Genomic DNA, 16,766 nt, shown 5'->3' with positions numbered 1-16,766 from the left:
ATATAAGCGCTCCTTCTCGGGAATGGCGCCTAGGATCTGGAACTCTCTCCCGCCCGAAACCAGGCTTATCTCCTCCACCACACTCTTTAAAAATGAAGTAAAAGCTATCCTCATGGCTAAATACACCTGAACTATTATCCTGACCACGGTTAGGACTCTGCACCGATCTATACTACATGTTTGACCCTTTTGATTATTTGTATGAACTGTCTTATTACTCACATGTTTGGCTTTGTAGCCACCTATTTGTACCATTTTGTACTCATGTCATGTTGGGCTTAGTTGCCACCTATTTGTATTAATTGACCTATTGATTTATCTGTTAACCATGCTCCCCCATGTACTCCTCTTTGTAAAGCGCTCTGATATCTGCAAGGATCTTGTCCGCGCTATATAAAACTTTCAAAATAAAAATAAATAAATAAATACGACACGGCCCACCTAACCGTCTCATGTGCTCAGTCTATTCCTCCTTCCTTACATTCTGTCTGATTATAGAGCAAGGAGTTATTATTGTCTAAATGCCTGGCCTCTTCCACCTAGTTTTTAGGTCTCGTGACCTACAATGCGCTTAAGCGCATTGAGGGATCGAGAATTCAAGTGCTCGAAATCCTCGTCAAACCAAGGGCTTCTTGCACTGCGGTTTTCTTAGAGTTCACGTGAATCACGTGAGCAAACAAGCATACACATTCACGGCCAGCCCAGCACATCAAAGGGCTTACCTGGCGTGCGCAGTGTGCTGGCCTCCCTTCTCCTCCCCCCTAATTGCTTTTTTTTTCGCGGGCGCCAGGCCGTGAACTACTTCAAAGGGTTCGGCTTCTCCGCCCCCCTGGTGCTTCTGGCTTTTCTTCTCGCTCGCTAATCACCACCCCCTCACTTTCCATATGGTCGCTCGATGCCTCTGCTCCTTTCATGCCTCAGACTTGTCTTTTTAAACTGCGCAACCGGTTTGTTGAAACTTTAGTGAGACCTTTCATTACCCGAACTAACCTGGATTTTCACAAACAGAATTAAAAGCATCCGGAAGGCATACACATTACCAGGTGAGTCCACATCATTAGAGACACCATGTTCTGATAAAAAGTTTGTTTTTATTAACAGTGCATACTGGTAGTGGAGGTTACGTGCACCTCAACTGGACTAATTTGATTGACGTTTCAGATCACAACTGTGTTGTAAAAGGAAAAGTGGGTTGCAGGGAGTGCTCTGGTAATCCCACATAATTCATGCTTACAGAACTTGGCACTCGTGAGATTTTCAGGCCATATTACTCAAAACTCCTTATTTGAACCCTTTACGAATAATGAAAATTATAGTTCTTTTGTACCTGGTGACTTTCACTTTTGCAACCAAACCGAACGGCAGAATTCATATTGATTGGCAGCCGTGAACCTGCACAACTCACAGCATGCACGATTAATGTGGTAAAGTAATAATTGTGAAAAACAAAGCACACGGGATTCTGGACACAGCTCGTGTGACAAGGCTCCGACCTCGAGCACCAGCAGAGTTAGGAATATTAAATGATCACCCGCCAGCGGCCTCACTGCTCACCTCTCACTGCTCACCTCTCACTGCTCACCTCTCACTGCTCACCTCTCACTGCTCACTTCACTGCTCACGTGCAACACTGCTCACCTCACTGCTCACGTGCAACACCTCTCACTGCTCCCCTCACTGCTCACCTCTCACTGCTCACCTCTCACTGCTCACTGCTCACCTCACTGCTCACGTGCAACACCTCACTGCTCACGTGCAACACCTCTCACTGCTCACCTCACTGCTCTCGTGCAACACCTCTCACTGCTCACCTCACTGCTCACGTGCAACACCTCTCACTGCTCACGTGTGACACCTCACGTAACACCGCTCACATGTAACACCGCTCACATGTAACACCGCTCACATGTAACACCGCTCACGTGTAACACCGCTCACGTGTAACACTGCTCTCGTGCAACACTTCACACTGCTCTCGTGCAACACCTCACACTGCTCTCGTGCAACACCTCACACTGCTCTCGTGCAACACCTCACACTGCTCTCGTGCAACACCTCACACTGCTCTCGTGCAACACCTCACACTGCTCTCGTGCAACACCTCACACTGCTCACGTACAACACCTCACACTGCTCACGTGCAACACCTCACACTGCTCACGTGCAACACCTCACACTGCTCACGTGCAACACCTCCCACTGCTCACGTGCAACACCTCCCACTGCTCACGTGCAACACCTCCCACTGCTCACGTGCAACACCTCCCACTGCTCTCGTGCAACACCTCCCACTGCTCTCGTGCAACACCTCACACTGCTCACGTGCAACACCTCACACTGCTCACGTGCAACACCCATAATCACCCTTTTCAAACTCACTCACACTCTCTCTCGTTACACAAATGTCACAAAAGACGTTAATATTTCACTTCTGTTCTTTTATTTTCCTCACAATAAAATACACTGAACATAATCTTCACAAAAGGTATTTACAACAGTTTAAGCTATTGCCATTATAAATTACAATAGGTATTTACAACCGTTTAAGCTATTGCCATTATAAATTACAATAACTTTTATTTAAGTATTAATTATTTAAAAACCATTGTTATTTGTAATATCAATACTTATAAGTCACGTAAATACAAAACATTTGCATTAGAAATACTATGAGTCACGTTTGCAAAAGTTAAAAGTATTGGCATTGTAAATAACAAAACAATTAATTTCGCGATTTTCAAAACCAACACATAAATATAAAATGTGTCATTTACAAAACAAATAGCTCCAACTTTCCTACTGCAAGACCTATTGGCAACGCCAGTGCTTGTTTAATCTTGTGTTCAGTTACTAGTGTTCAGTATTTTCAGTCCCTGTTGTGTGCGGGGTTGCTGGCATGTCAGTGAACTCCTGAAGATCGTTAACCTCTTGCAGACTTTGGAAACATTGTTTTAAGATTTGGTTCCTTTGTTCTAGCAATTCCACCGAAAGAATGACTTGAGATGGAAGACTTTTACGAGGCACTTTCATCCCCTCGCATAGTCTGAGTGGCCTTGTATTGGGGATCTGACCGAGACAAACATGTGACTGAGTGCCTGCCAGGGAAATCTTGGGGTATCAAACTGGGCTGTGCTTCAGGTTCACATGTGGCCTTACACTGTGGCCCTATTCAAGATGCCTTCATGCCGTACACCAGGTTTATGCTTGGAGAGGCCTAGCAGCCTTTCCATGGTTTTGTACCGATATGTTTAGCCCTTGCACCATTTGTTTTCTTCCTATCTTTACCAGCCTTTGTCTCTTGAACCCAAGTGCCAGGGCCCAAAGGTTTTCCCAGAAGCCCAAGGACTGTTATTTGTCAGCCTGCCAAAAAAGTAGGCTGCATAGTCTAAGCTCTACCTCGTGACTCTTTGATCTACCAGCAGACGCTCCCTTATCCATTATCTCACTCTTGCAGGTTCCTGCTTTTTCTGTCACCCTTTTTCTGTCTTTCTTTTCCTTCTTCCTCCCTTGTGTGTGTTTCATTCTCTTGCTCTGTCAGTCTTACTAGGAGAAATAAGTACCAGTCCCCACAAATGAGCCCCTCTGGGCCCCACCTGCAACTACTGGCTCAATTTAAGCACTAGTTCCAAGCTGATCCTTGGTATTTGCATTGAGGTACCACCTGAGTTGTTCTTGCATCCTACAGTAGACCCACTCCTTAATAGCGAGAACTATCAATTTAGTGTCTACAGGACTTACCACTCGATCTCTGTGCCCTGGTTTGTTGTCTCCGAAATTGCATTCACGATTGAACTGGTGCAGAAAGAATGAGAAAATTGCGAGGAATTGTTTAAGCAAGGAGGTAAAGAGATTCTGAAAACCTTTTGGCTTTTAACGGTGCATACTAGAAAAGTTATGTTGCTTTATTACTTATCAAATGAGCAGTAGAAATGAGGGACAGGGAAATGGGTTAGATCTTCCATTGATCAAGATCTCTGAGCGGAGAGGTATAGAAGAGGCTATGGGGTGCACAGATGTGTAGCTGGACATTACTGGGATTGATGGAAGACTGATACTTTAGAAATGCATTGAGAACAATATTATAATGAGCAATAAGAATACTGTTCAGGTTTGTGAAAAAATAGACATGGGGCACCAGAGCAAAGCATGGGTTCTGACTGGTAAATTGCTGTGGTCCAGACCTCAGCATATTGTCGAAGCTCAGGCCTTCAGGTGTATGCACATGCGGTTGACTATCAGGAAACTTGAATAGTCCCTGGCAAATAGTCCTGAAACTTGGAAATCTGCCGACAGGGGCAGTGGAAAAAAATGGAGCAGTATGAAGAGTGCAAAAACAACAATTGATGGACGGAATGTTGCACAATGGCAAAACATTCACCCCCAGTCACATATCTGGGTTTAATCCATCGTTATTTTGCTCACCACACCACCCCAGTTCAGACATGACCATATGCAAATCAGTCTTGACCGTGTGCCTCATGGGAACAGTCCAGCCCGAACTGCCAAGCCATGTCTTCCCTGGATGCTCTCCACACCACTGGAGTCAAGCTATCCTGGCTGATGACGGCTGATAGCCAGAAACCGGTCCCAGGATGCTTGATTCCGATCCAGGGAAGACATGGCTTGGCAGTTCGGGCTGGACTGTTCCCATGAGGCACACGGTCAAGACTGATTTGCATATGGCCATGTCTGAACTGGGGTGGTGTGGAGTGCAAAAAAACGATGGATTTAGGCCCAGATCTCTGTACTGGGGTGAATGTATGACATTGTTCTGCATTCTGTCCATCAACTGTTGTTTTTGCAGTATGAAGAGTAGCAGATATATGATGCAACCGGAGTATCTTTCCACCCTTCCTAATTTTGTATTCCCTATGACCTGCTTCCCATACCTTAAAATTATAGAAAGCCGCCTTACTGACTAATATCTTTGTGCCTTATCTTTTTATTTCGCTTAAATTCATCTTGTTTTTTTTGCTTTTCTCTGCTTTTCATAGCCCACATTTTACCAATACAGCTACTGCGTTATACCCCACTTTCAGTTTTAAACTGAATCTGGTGACTGCCAAGAATACAGGAAGGCTATATGCAGTTCCGGGGTAAAAGGTGCTGTATTTTTCTGGAGGCAACATATCTCCCTACTCTAGGTTTTCTTCCGCTTGTTTTAGCTGCTCACCTGCCTACTTTCCCAACACCAGGATCTACATTACTTGCCTAAATGCAATACTCCCAAGACCTCTTGTATTGGTTAGCATCCACTGTCACTGACCTAGGTGTGGCTCCCTACCTATCCGATCTCTTCGGAAGGAGAAGAGTTGTTCAATCCCAATACCCAAAAGTAGAATGGAACATTGTTGCCACCCATTAAGTTTCTCAGAGGAGGGCATGGACAAATGTAGCACAGGTAGCTATTAGCTGGACCAGACACCCCTAATAGATGAAATTAGATATCAGTTTGACACACTGGGCAGGCAGTGGGCCCCTGCAAGTTGCTGGTAGTAATGATAGGCCAATAATTATTAGTGTCTGCTGAACATCCTTTACCCTTGGGGATACTTCTGAGTGGCGAATAGGAATATGATTGGCTGTTAACTGTTTCATTTTGACATCTATCCCAGAAGCCTTTCTGCTTTCCTAAACCCTACAGACATTGTGGAGTCATTTTGCGTCCTTCAGTATGCCAGTCTTGTTCCTCCTCTGTCTCCTACCCAACTTCCTTATAAGACAAAATGTTAAATGCTCTTGATGCTGCAACTCGTCAGAGTAATCCTAAAGTGGTGTTGACTTCTAGGCAATTCTAGTTTCTGCCTACGCCATCCGTTACCAATACCCCCGCTTGATAGCACAGGTTAGTCTTTAAATCCCAATAAAACTATTTAAGATTCACACTAGATGATAGAAGATCTGTGAATGTTTAACAGTTGACAAGCAAAAAACATTGTTACAGGTAAGTAACCTTTTAGCAGAGTAGGTCTCTTCTAGGTTGTAGTGTTAATTAGCTGGGCTGTCTGTAGTTGGGATGGAAATAGGAAACATGTGACAGATGTATTCGAAGTATTAGTTTGAGCATGACATTATCATTGACTTTCAGAAAACGACTTATTTTTAGGTGGTTTCCATGCTGTGTTAAAGATCAACTGCTGTTACTTAATTAACATGTTTCCCTAATTGTGAAGCCTTAATTTCTGCAGATTCCTGTCACCGGTTCATAATGGCAGCTCTTCATCATTTCTTTCATCTGAGGTTCAAAATGAAAGCACAAAGCAAGAATCTGTGGTAATGTATAGATCTTTAAATTCTATGACGTTTCAAATGAGCCAGTTTAAATGGCAGTCCACATCGATGCCAATAAATAGTCTTCTGATCACTTTTACCAAAACATAAAAGTAATTTCTGTAGCATCTTGTCTAGGTAAACATCTAACCAATTTTTGAATGGGCCATAGGTAGTGCTAGACTGCTTGGAAAGGCTTTGCCTCAAAAGAAAGACTGTGGTTAACAATCTTTTTGATAATTTAATAAATTAGTATGATTTTCCTACCTTGCATGTCTATTAAAATAAATACAAATTAAATAGGTTTCTATAAGTGGGCACACGCCATGTAATAAGTCAAATGAGACATAGCCAGCAAAACACAAAAGTCAGGAAAAGCCCTTTGAGGCGTGGGGAAAGCACAACTTTGCGCACTAATGTGGTTCAAAGTGTGGGTGCTTCGCTTCAAAGCGCTTCTTACCAACTTTCACTAAAATATTCATGTTAGAGCAAGGAATTCTCTGTGTATGTTGCCCCCATCCTCTTCTGGTTCTTACCGTTTGTGGGACAGCCAAACACTTTCAAATATGAGGTGGCTGGTGTGTCCCACTAGCTAAGACATTAAGTAGTTCATCCAGGATGGATAATTGGCCACCATGATTCAGGTTGACATGGTGATCAATACATACAATAAAATGTAACGTAATGTTTACAACCTGAGGCAACAATTTTGGTCATTTCTCCAGCACTGGATCTTTCATAGACATGGAAGTTCTGATCTCTCTAGTCTGAGTACACATTAGCCCATATTTCTACTGTGTCAGGTGTGAGGCAGTTTGAGAAGAGCTGTGCTTTAACCTCTGTCTAACCTTATATTGGATTGGCCATGACCTCTACTTCATTTTCCTTAGACCGCCTTCCCTTCAGCGTTTAAAAAAATTGTTTTTAATGAATTGATGATGTTTTATCCACATTACTGGCCCACAGGGACTTCTACCTGCGACCAACTTACACTATGGTTGATAGTGAGAAAAGCTGTCTCTTCAAACCCTATTCAAAGTGTGGGCAAGAGAAGATCTACACTGGTTGTGTGCATGATCACTGTATTTAATATCTTTATGCTAATTATGTTCTAATCCTACGGCTGGCGAAGGTGGGATTGGTTTAAATCCTTCTCCAGTAGGAAATCTGGACAGCACACACTGTGTCAGTGCTAAGATAGGGCAAACATTATCTATTGATTAGCCATTGAAGTTCTATTCCTCCATTTATGCTGAAGTCATAGACGCGGACCCTTTTCAAGTCTATTGAGCTTTATTACAGAGAGTAGTCCATATATGATGGACTACAAATGTATTACAAGATTTTACTTCATGAGGGCAGATTGACCCTGACCCTGGCTCAACTAAACAGTTTTTAGTCCTTCACATCTTGGAACAACATTTGCCCATTTCTTAGTCTGATGCCAAAGTAATACTCTGCTCCATGAGAATGGAAGACTAAAGTCTCTGGTTTGCTCTGCGGCCCAGCCTGTAACTTTCACTTTACCCTGCTTAATCCATACATTCTGCACAGGTAGGGTAAACAAAGACTGAACATTGACACTCGACATGTAGAGCGCAGGTGCTCTGTATCAACTTACTAGTCTAATGTACATAATAATTTATTAGTGTGTTCTCAGAAAATGCATTTACACTGTATTCTGCTTTTATTTATACATGTGCGTATGTGTATATATATATATATATATATATATGTGTGCGTGTGTGTGTGTGTGTGTGTGTGTATGTATATATATATATATATATATATATATATATATATATATATATATACACACACCACACCTCCTCCCTCCCACCCTCAAGACCTTACACGTCAGCCAAGTGAAGAGACCGCACAGTATTTTATTTAATGAGTAAAATAAACTGGACTCGTTTCGGCTTCGCGCCTTTTTCCAACTGATAACAGAGACGGAGGCACCGCCATACTTTTACGTAATAGTAGGGAGTACTTCTGGGGTAAAATTCACAATCAACATAGAAGATGGACTAGCAATACAATCTATGGTGGCCATCTTTGAATGGTGTGATATCAACAGTATCTCGCCCTAGATGGGCATTTAAAATATAGTTAAATTGCATTTATAAACCAAATGAATCATTCAATGGTTCATGCCAAAACTCATCCATCATTGAGAAAATAAGTGACCACCTCACTCGATCATTAACAAGAGATAAATCTGTCTCTTCACAACTTGATTAAATTATTGACCACCCATTCATAAATCAAAACCAAAATGGACAAATTCATTTTATCAATCAAGGTGTGTGTGTGTGTGTGTGTGTATATGTATATATATATATATATATGTGTGTGTGTGTGTGTGTGTGTGTGTGTGTGTAATGTTCTCTTCTCTTTCTCCTGGAAACCCGAGGGAGGTGGCGCGCGAGCCGGCGGAGTTAGCAGCACATGTAAAGCGTTAAAGTTAAAAATGCTGTACGCTCTGTGACACCAATGTTCAAAGGAAAAAAGGGTAATTTATTTCCTCATAAATCATGAGGAAATAATTCATCCTTTTTTCCTTTGAACATTGGTGTCCGTGAGAGCGCGCTGCATTTTGAACTTTCATAACATATATATATATATATATATATATATATATATATATATATATATATATATATATATTAAAGTCCACAAAGCACCCACGTGCAGCACGCACTCCAGCCAGCTCTTTCCAGGTAAGGGAGGGAAGCGGGTACAACCAGCGTCAGCAGAGCCTGACGCGTTTCGGGCATCCGCCCTTCATCTGAGGCTTCTCTGCTCTGAACAAACTGCCAACACCAGGATTGCAGAAAGTAGTCCCTTTATTTATTGCAACATCCATCGCAAGGTATTCTGGGATCTGCAGTCCTGCCAAATAACACCCAAGTGGGCTGCAGGCAGTTATTATCAGAAAATGTCACAATTCACGGGTGTCCCGTAAATATCCTTCCCCGTTCAAATCTTGAGCCTAGCTGCTCTACTCCGCCGATAAAAGTACCAGCAGAAGAGACGCTTCATATGCGGTGGTGCGAGCCCCGGCCGGGTCGGCCGTCCAATATTAAAGTCCACAAAGCACCCACGTGCAGCACGCACTCCAGCCAGCTCTTTCCAGGTAAGGGAGGGAAGCGGGTACAACCAGCGTCAGCAGAGCCTGACGCGTTTCGGGCATCCGCCCTTCATCTGAGGCTTCTCTGCTCTGAACAAACTGCCAACACCAGGATTGCAGAAAGTAGTCCCTTTATTTATTGCAACATCCATCGCAAGGTATTCTGGGATCTGCAGTCCTGCCAAATAACACCCAAGTGGGCTGCAGCCAGTTATTATCAGAAAATGTCACAATTCACGGGTGTCCCGTAAATATCCTTCCCCGTTCAAATCTTGAGCCTAGCTGCTCTACTCCGCCGATAAAAGTACCAGCAGAAGAGACGCTTCATATGCGGTGGTGCGAGCCCCGGCCGGGTCGGCCGTCCAATATTAAAGTCCACAAAGCACCCACGTGCAGCACGCACTCCAGCCAGCTCTTTCCAGGTAAGGGAGGGAAGCGGGTACAACCAGCGTCAGCAGAGCCTGACGCGTTTCGGGCATCCGCCCTTCATCTGAGGCTTCTCTGCTCTGAACAAACTGCCAACACCAGGATTGCAGAAAGTAGTCCCTTTATTTATTGCAACATCCATCGCAAGGTATTCTGGGATCTGCAGTCCTGCCAAATAACACCCAAGTGGGCTGCAGGCAGTTATTATCAGAAAATGTCACAATTCACGGGTGTCCCGTAAATATCCTTCCCCGTTCAAATCTTGAGCCTAGCTGCTCTACTCCGCCGATAAAAGTACCAGCAGAAGAGACGCTTCATATGCGGTGGTGCGAGCCCCGGCCGGGTCGGCCGTCCAATATTAAAGTCCACAAAGCACCCACGTGCAGCACGCACTCCAGCCAGCTCTTTCCAGGTAAGGGAGGGAAGCGGGTACAACCAGCGTCAGCAGAGCCTGACGCGTTTCGGGCATCCGCCCTTCATCTGAGGCTTCTCTGCTCTGAACAAACTGCCAACACCAGGATTGCAGAAAGTAGTCCCTTTATTTATTGCAACATCCATCGCAAGGTATTCTGGGATCTGCAGTCCTGCCAAATAACACCCAAGTGGGCTGCAGGCAGTTATTATCAGAAAATGTCACAATTCATGGGTGTCCCGTAAATATCCTTCCCCGTTCAAATCTTGAGCCTAGCTGCTCTACTCCGCCGATAAAAGTACCAGCAGAAGAGACGCTTCATATGCGGTGGTGCGAGCCCCGGCCGGGTCGGCCGTCCAATATTAAAGTCCACAAAGCACCCACGTGCAGCACGCACTCCAGCCAGCTCTTTCCAGGTAAGGGAGGGAAGCGGGTACAACCAGCGTCAGCAGAGCCTGACGCGTTTCGGGCATCCGCCCTTCATCTGAGGCTTCTCTGCTCTGAACAAACTGCCAACACCAGGATTGCAGAAAGTAGTCCCTTTATTTATTGCAACATCCATCGCAAGGTATTCTGGGATCTGCAGTCCTGCCAAATAACACCCAAGTGGGCTGCAGGCAGTTATTATCAGAAAATGTCACAATTCACGGGTGTCCCGTAAATATCCTTCCCCGTTCAAATCTTGAGCCTAGCTGCTCTACTCTGCAGATCCCAGAATACCTTGCGATGGATGTTGCAATAAATAAAGGGACTACTTTCTGCAATCCTGGTGTTGGCAGTTTGTTCAGAGCAGAGAAGCCTCAGATGAAGGGCGGATGCCCGAAACGCGTCAGGCTCTGCTGACGCTGGTTGTACCCGCTTCCCTCCCTTACCTGGAAAGAGCTGGCTGGAGTGCGTGCTGCACGTGGGTGCTTTGTGGACTTTAATATTGGACGGCCGACCCGGCCGGGGCTCGCACCACCGCATATGAAGCGTCTCTTCTGCTGGTACTTTTATCGGCGGAGTAGAGCAGCTAGGCTCAAGATTTGAACGGGGAAGGATATTTACGGGACACCCGTGAATTGTGACATTTTCTGATAATAACTGCCTGCAGCCCACTTGGGTGTTATTTGGCAGGACTGCAGATCCCAGAATACCTTGCGATGGATGTTGCAATAAATAAAGGGACTACTTTCTGCAATCCTGGTGTTGGCAGTTTGTTCAGAGCAGAGAAGCCTCAGATGAAGGGCGGATGCCCGAAACGCGTCAGGCTCTGCTGACGCTGGTTGTACCCGCTTCCCTCCCTTACCTGGAAAGAGCTGGCTGGAGTGCGTGCTGCACGTGGGTGCTTTGTGGACTTTAATATATATATATATATATAACACCTACTGGCGGTAGCCAGTAGGTATATATAGTTAGGATTTTTTCTCTATGGGATTTCTGAAAATTCTATGTCTAATAACTTTGGCGTTTGTGGACGGAATTGGCTGAAATTTTCAGGAAAATGGCACATTTTGTTTCTGAGCAGCCCCTGAAAATTTGGGGGGGTTTCGTTAAGGGGGGGCCGAGAAAAAAGGGGGGTCCCAAAAAGTGTTTTTAACATTGAGTTTTCCATAGGGCGGTTGGCCTCACTTTTAGCTCGAACGGCTGAATGGATTTCCACAAAACTTGGCAAAATTGTAGGGACTGGTAGCCCGATGTGCCTTTGCTATGTCTCAAGATATATGCTCCAGTGGTTTTTACGAAAATTAACTTTGAAAAATATATATTGGGCTACATTGGGCTATATATATGTTGGAGCCCAATGTAGCCCAATGTAGCCCAAAGATGGCCACCAGAGACAAAAGAGCCCAAATGTAGCCCAAATATCAGCCAGATGTAGCCCAACTATAGCCCAGTGACAGAATGTCCCAGAGTGTTCTAAAGAACAACTAGAGCGCTAACAGTCTTACTTATGACAAAAGTATGGCACACCTGAAGTCATCTTGATTGGAATAAAGTGTTAACACTTAAAACATTTAATTTGCAAAGGAACAAAATGAGGGGGTTCATTTTGCCATAGAAATGTTATATATATATATATATATATATATATATATATATATTACCTACTGGCGGTCGCCAGTAGGTATATATAGTTAGGATTTTTTTGAATAGGGATTTCTGAAAATTCTATGTTGAATAACTTTGGCGTTGATGGATGGAATTGGCTGAAATTTTCAGGAAAATGGCACATTTTGTTTCTGAGCGTCCCCTGAAAGTTTGGGGGGGTTTCGTCAAGCGGGGGCCGAGAAAAAAGGGGGGTCCCTAAACGTGTTTTTAACATTGAGTTTTCCATAGGGCAGTTGGACTCACTTTTAGCTCGAACGGCTGAATGGATTTCTATGAAACTTGGCAAAATTGTAGAGACTGTTTGCCCGATGTGCCTTTGCTAGGTCTCAAGATATGTGCTCCAGTGGATTTTGAGAAATTAACGTTCAAAAAAATATATATATCTGTGACAGCGTCCCGGTTAGCGCCCCGGTTCGCGTACAAGACGCGTAACGGAACTTCGCGAGGAGAAGCGGATTGGCTCTCCGGTGACTCTCAACATTCTAAACAGTCCGTAGCGGCCACCATCTTGTCTCTCGGTAGGATCGAGAGACAATAGGTGGAAATAAACGAAGGGGGAAATGAATGAAAGGGGCAAGGTAGACCCCTCCTGACCCCCTAGGATTGATGTGGGGGCTATTAAAGGGCCCCGCGGGGCAAAAGAATAAAATACATTTTTTTTCCATTTTTCGCGGTGGAAGCGCTACCCGGTACGCGAACAGGTTAGCTCACCGGTAGCGTAACGGGAGTCCGCCATCTTGTGTTTCGGACGAATTTAGTCACAAGATGGAGGATAAACAATGTTGGGAATGAGTATAAGGGGGCACGGGAGACATATCCTGACCCCCTAGGTTTTCTGAGGGTGGCTGAGGAGGCCCATATATGTAAAAAAAAAAACCACCTTTTTTTTTCAAATTTTCGCACGGTTAGCGCCCGGACCGCGCACCGGGTAGGGTTCCGGAAAGCGTAACAAGGGGAAAACCAAGGGAAATAGTAAAATAATATTTTAGAGTGCTTTGAGGTAGGGTAGCTCTGAATAGAGCTGTTGTGTTGTGTGGGTGATGTAAGTACTAACATGTAGGTACCAATGAAGAGTCTAAAATTCAATGTACACCGTCTCCTCTGTAGATATTTTGTATGTTCTAATATGGGTTATTTAAATGTAAATGTGTGGAAAAGCACTTCATGCTTTAAAGCAATTGTATTTTTGAACTGATTGTTCTTTCCTCTTAGTCCTCCTCTTGGTTTTTTTTCCCCACACTCTTCTTCAGCATGATAGTTGATAAATTTGTTCCCTCAAAAAATTTATATACATAAAAAAATTAAATTAAATAGATATAAAATATATTTTTCCTTTAAAAGAAGAATACATTTTACAGCTTTTGATATTTGCTATTAAAAAACCATTGAAATTCACGGAAAAAAACATAGGTTATAGACCATATATAGTTAGGAATTAGCATTTACAAAACCTTGAAAATTCACTGAAAAAACCATAGGTTATAGACCATATATAGTTAGGAATTAGCATTTACAAAACCTTATTTTACTCGCACAAAACCATTGAAATTCGCATATATAGTTAGTTGCACTAACTTTATATCGCGCACCCGCAATCCACTGCTGATCATGTCACATATTACATCATTCATGACATGGTCAGTGACATCACTGATGACATCACTGATGACATCTCAAATGACATCACTGATGACATCACTGATGACAACATCCAGTGACTGTATGTTTCTGTAAAGTTAAAATATGTCTTACATATTGAAGAATGAGTGGATGTATAAGTGTCTGGATGAAGGATTTAGTAGGTGCATGACTGACTGTATGAGTGAGTGATTAAATGTGTCTCACTGAGTGCATGGGTTAGTGACTAAACTGTTTTAATTTGTGCATCATTATGTCTGTTGTTCTGTAAACTGCTGCATGTGTTGATCAGTAGCTATATGAGTAACTATATGGGTTATTGATTGGTTGCCCAAGTATTTGTATGGGAGACTGAGTGTGTGTGTGGGTGGCTGGGAGGTGTATGACTCTGTGCATAGATGTGTGAGCAGTTGATTCACTAGATGTATGGGTTCAAAAGTGCATGTGGAAACATCTGTATGGGCGGTTGACTGTGTGCATGAGTGTATTGGTGAGTGAATGGATATCTCAGTGCTACATGTCAAAGTAAGTACATATGTAAAACACAGTACATGTGAGAGTTGACATATATAAATAACTGTGCATAAGAGCCAGTGAATGTGTGAGTGGCTGTATGGATCATTGTGAACTTGTATCAGGGATTGTATAAGAGAGTAAATATGTGTTAGTATATGTTTGAATAAGTAAGGTGTGTATAACTGTATAGTTGAGGAAATGGAGGTGTGATTGATTCTTTGCATGACTGACTAGGTGTGTGAGTAACTCCATGGATGAGTGACAGTCTGTGAGTGTCTGTTTACACTGAGTGTATCTAAGGTTATATTAGAGTCTGAAGAGGTTCATCGTATTATCACATGAATGATGTCATCAGTGATGTGATCAGTAATGTCAAATGAGATGTCATCAGTGATGTCACCAGTGATGTCATTTGCGATGTCATCAGTGATGTCATTTGAGATGTCATCAGTGATGTCATCAGTGATGTCATTTGAGATGTCATCAGTGATGTCATCAGTGATGTCACTGACCATGTCATGAATGATGTAATATGTGACATGATCAGCAGTGGATTGCGGGTGCGCGATATATAGTTAGTGCAACTAACTATATATGCGAATTTCAATGGTTTTGTGTGAGTAAAATAAGGTTTTGTAAATGCTAATTCCTAACTATATATGGTCTATAACCTATGGTTTTTTCAGTGAATATATATATACTAAAGTTACAGGGAGGTTCTAGTTAGGTTCAGATTCTGCACACACAACCATAGAAGTCGAGCATTTATAGTTATACTTATCTCAAGAAGCTTTATCTCATGCCCTAAGGTTGCACCCGCCATGCAGTTTTCTCATCAATAATTTTATTGCAAGTGTTGCTGTGATCTTATCAATGCTGTCATAGGAGATGTCATGACTGATGTAATATGCATTTCAACCCCAGTAAACTCCATCCCCTGCGGCCTGGCCAATTGGTAAAGGAGGGGAGGGGCCCCCGCTGCCCCCCTCCGCCGGCTGATTTCGGCACTGGGGCCCAGCCAATGAAGGGTGGATGCCATGGTGCCCACCCAGGGCACCCACCATGTGCTCGTTGAGTCCGCAGGGAAGCCGGCATTGCTCCAACCTGTATGAAGCAGCCAAAAATGCTGCTGCCTGTGGACAGGGGCTACATTCAGATCCATTTCATTGCCCGCATCACTGTGGGCAGAAAAACGTATCTGAAATCCGCTCCCAGCAGGCAGGAGAATTTTTCATACTCCCACCTACTGGGCGAGTGTGAGAAAGTGCCATCTTTCTTGCATTGGTATGCCCCTACTATTTTCTGACTGCTGATGTGCTTGACTGAGTGTGCCCTGGGCTCCTGCCAACCAGGTACCCAGGGCCTGTGTTCCTTCCCTAAAACTGTGTTGAAACTGAAACTGAAACCCAATTGGCATCTCTGACCATCTGTCAACCCCTAGTAAATTGTACCCAGGGCTTGGTGACCAGAGGAGACCCCTAAGGGCTGCAGCACTTATTGTGCCACCCTTAGGGGCCCTGTACCCAGGCACCGCCTTGGCACGCTGAGTGCCATATACAGAACTAAACAAAGTCGACCTGGCACACATCCCTGTGTGCCATGCCCACAAACTCACTGCCCCGGCATACATCAGTCTCCCCTCTAGCTGGGTGCCCTATGCCAGTGGTGAGGGCACAGGTGCATGAGCCCTGTGCCCCTACAGTACCCAGGGCCAATCCTGGGCACTGTAAGTGCAGTGATGCCATTAAGAGTATATGGTGCTGGGAGGTCGACATTACGAACTCCACAGCACCATAATGGCTACACTGAAGACTGACCAGTTTGGTAACTTCTCAGCACATTAAATCCACACTGATGCCAGTGTGGGGTCTAATGAGAAATGCACCACATAGGGCATCTTTAGAGATGCCCCCTGAACCCTAACCACAATCCACGTCTGGGCTGAGTGGCTGCAGAGGCTGCCACACAGCAGACATGTTGCTGGACTCCTGGGCCTGCAACAATGCACATCATGGGCGAGGTGCTAGGTCTCCTCCCCCAGGATGGGCAGGGGGAAGCTTCAAAGGCATGCCGCCTCTGTGAGCTTCGCCAGACCATTTGCTGTACCCAGCAACTGGCCCCCACCGGTCCTGACCCCACTCTGGCGGGAAGACTGGCGGGAAAAACTACATCAGGAAAGGGGTGTGCCAGCCTGTGCCAACCCCACCCCTCAGGTGGGGAAGACTAGGTGAAGCATGACCCTGGGCTCCGGCCATCTTGAAGATGGGGAGCCCTGCCCAA

The 16,766-nt window shown here is 44.3% G+C and overlaps 1 protein-coding gene across 1 annotated transcript in view; it reads left to right on the top strand.

The window, feature by feature from the left end:
- Nucleotides 1–16,766, top strand: part of RNF168 (ring finger protein 168) — a 151,880-nt gene that overhangs the window by 59,277 nt on the left and 75,837 nt on the right. Inside the window, exon 6 of the mRNA XM_078665653.1 lies at nt 6,189–6,273. Within this exon, the coding sequence (XP_078521779.1) occupies nt 6,189–6,273 (85 nt within the window). The remainder of the gene's footprint in view (nt 1–6,188; nt 6,274–16,766) is intronic.

This window comes from Lissotriton helveticus, chromosome 11 (genome assembly GCF_964261635.1).
Source record: "Lissotriton helveticus chromosome 11, aLisHel1.1, whole genome shotgun sequence".
Taxonomy (NCBI): Eukaryota; Metazoa; Chordata; class Amphibia; order Caudata; family Salamandridae; genus Lissotriton; species Lissotriton helveticus.
Note: the sequence above shows the minus strand (reverse complement) of the source record. Positions and strands in the feature narration are given on the sequence as shown.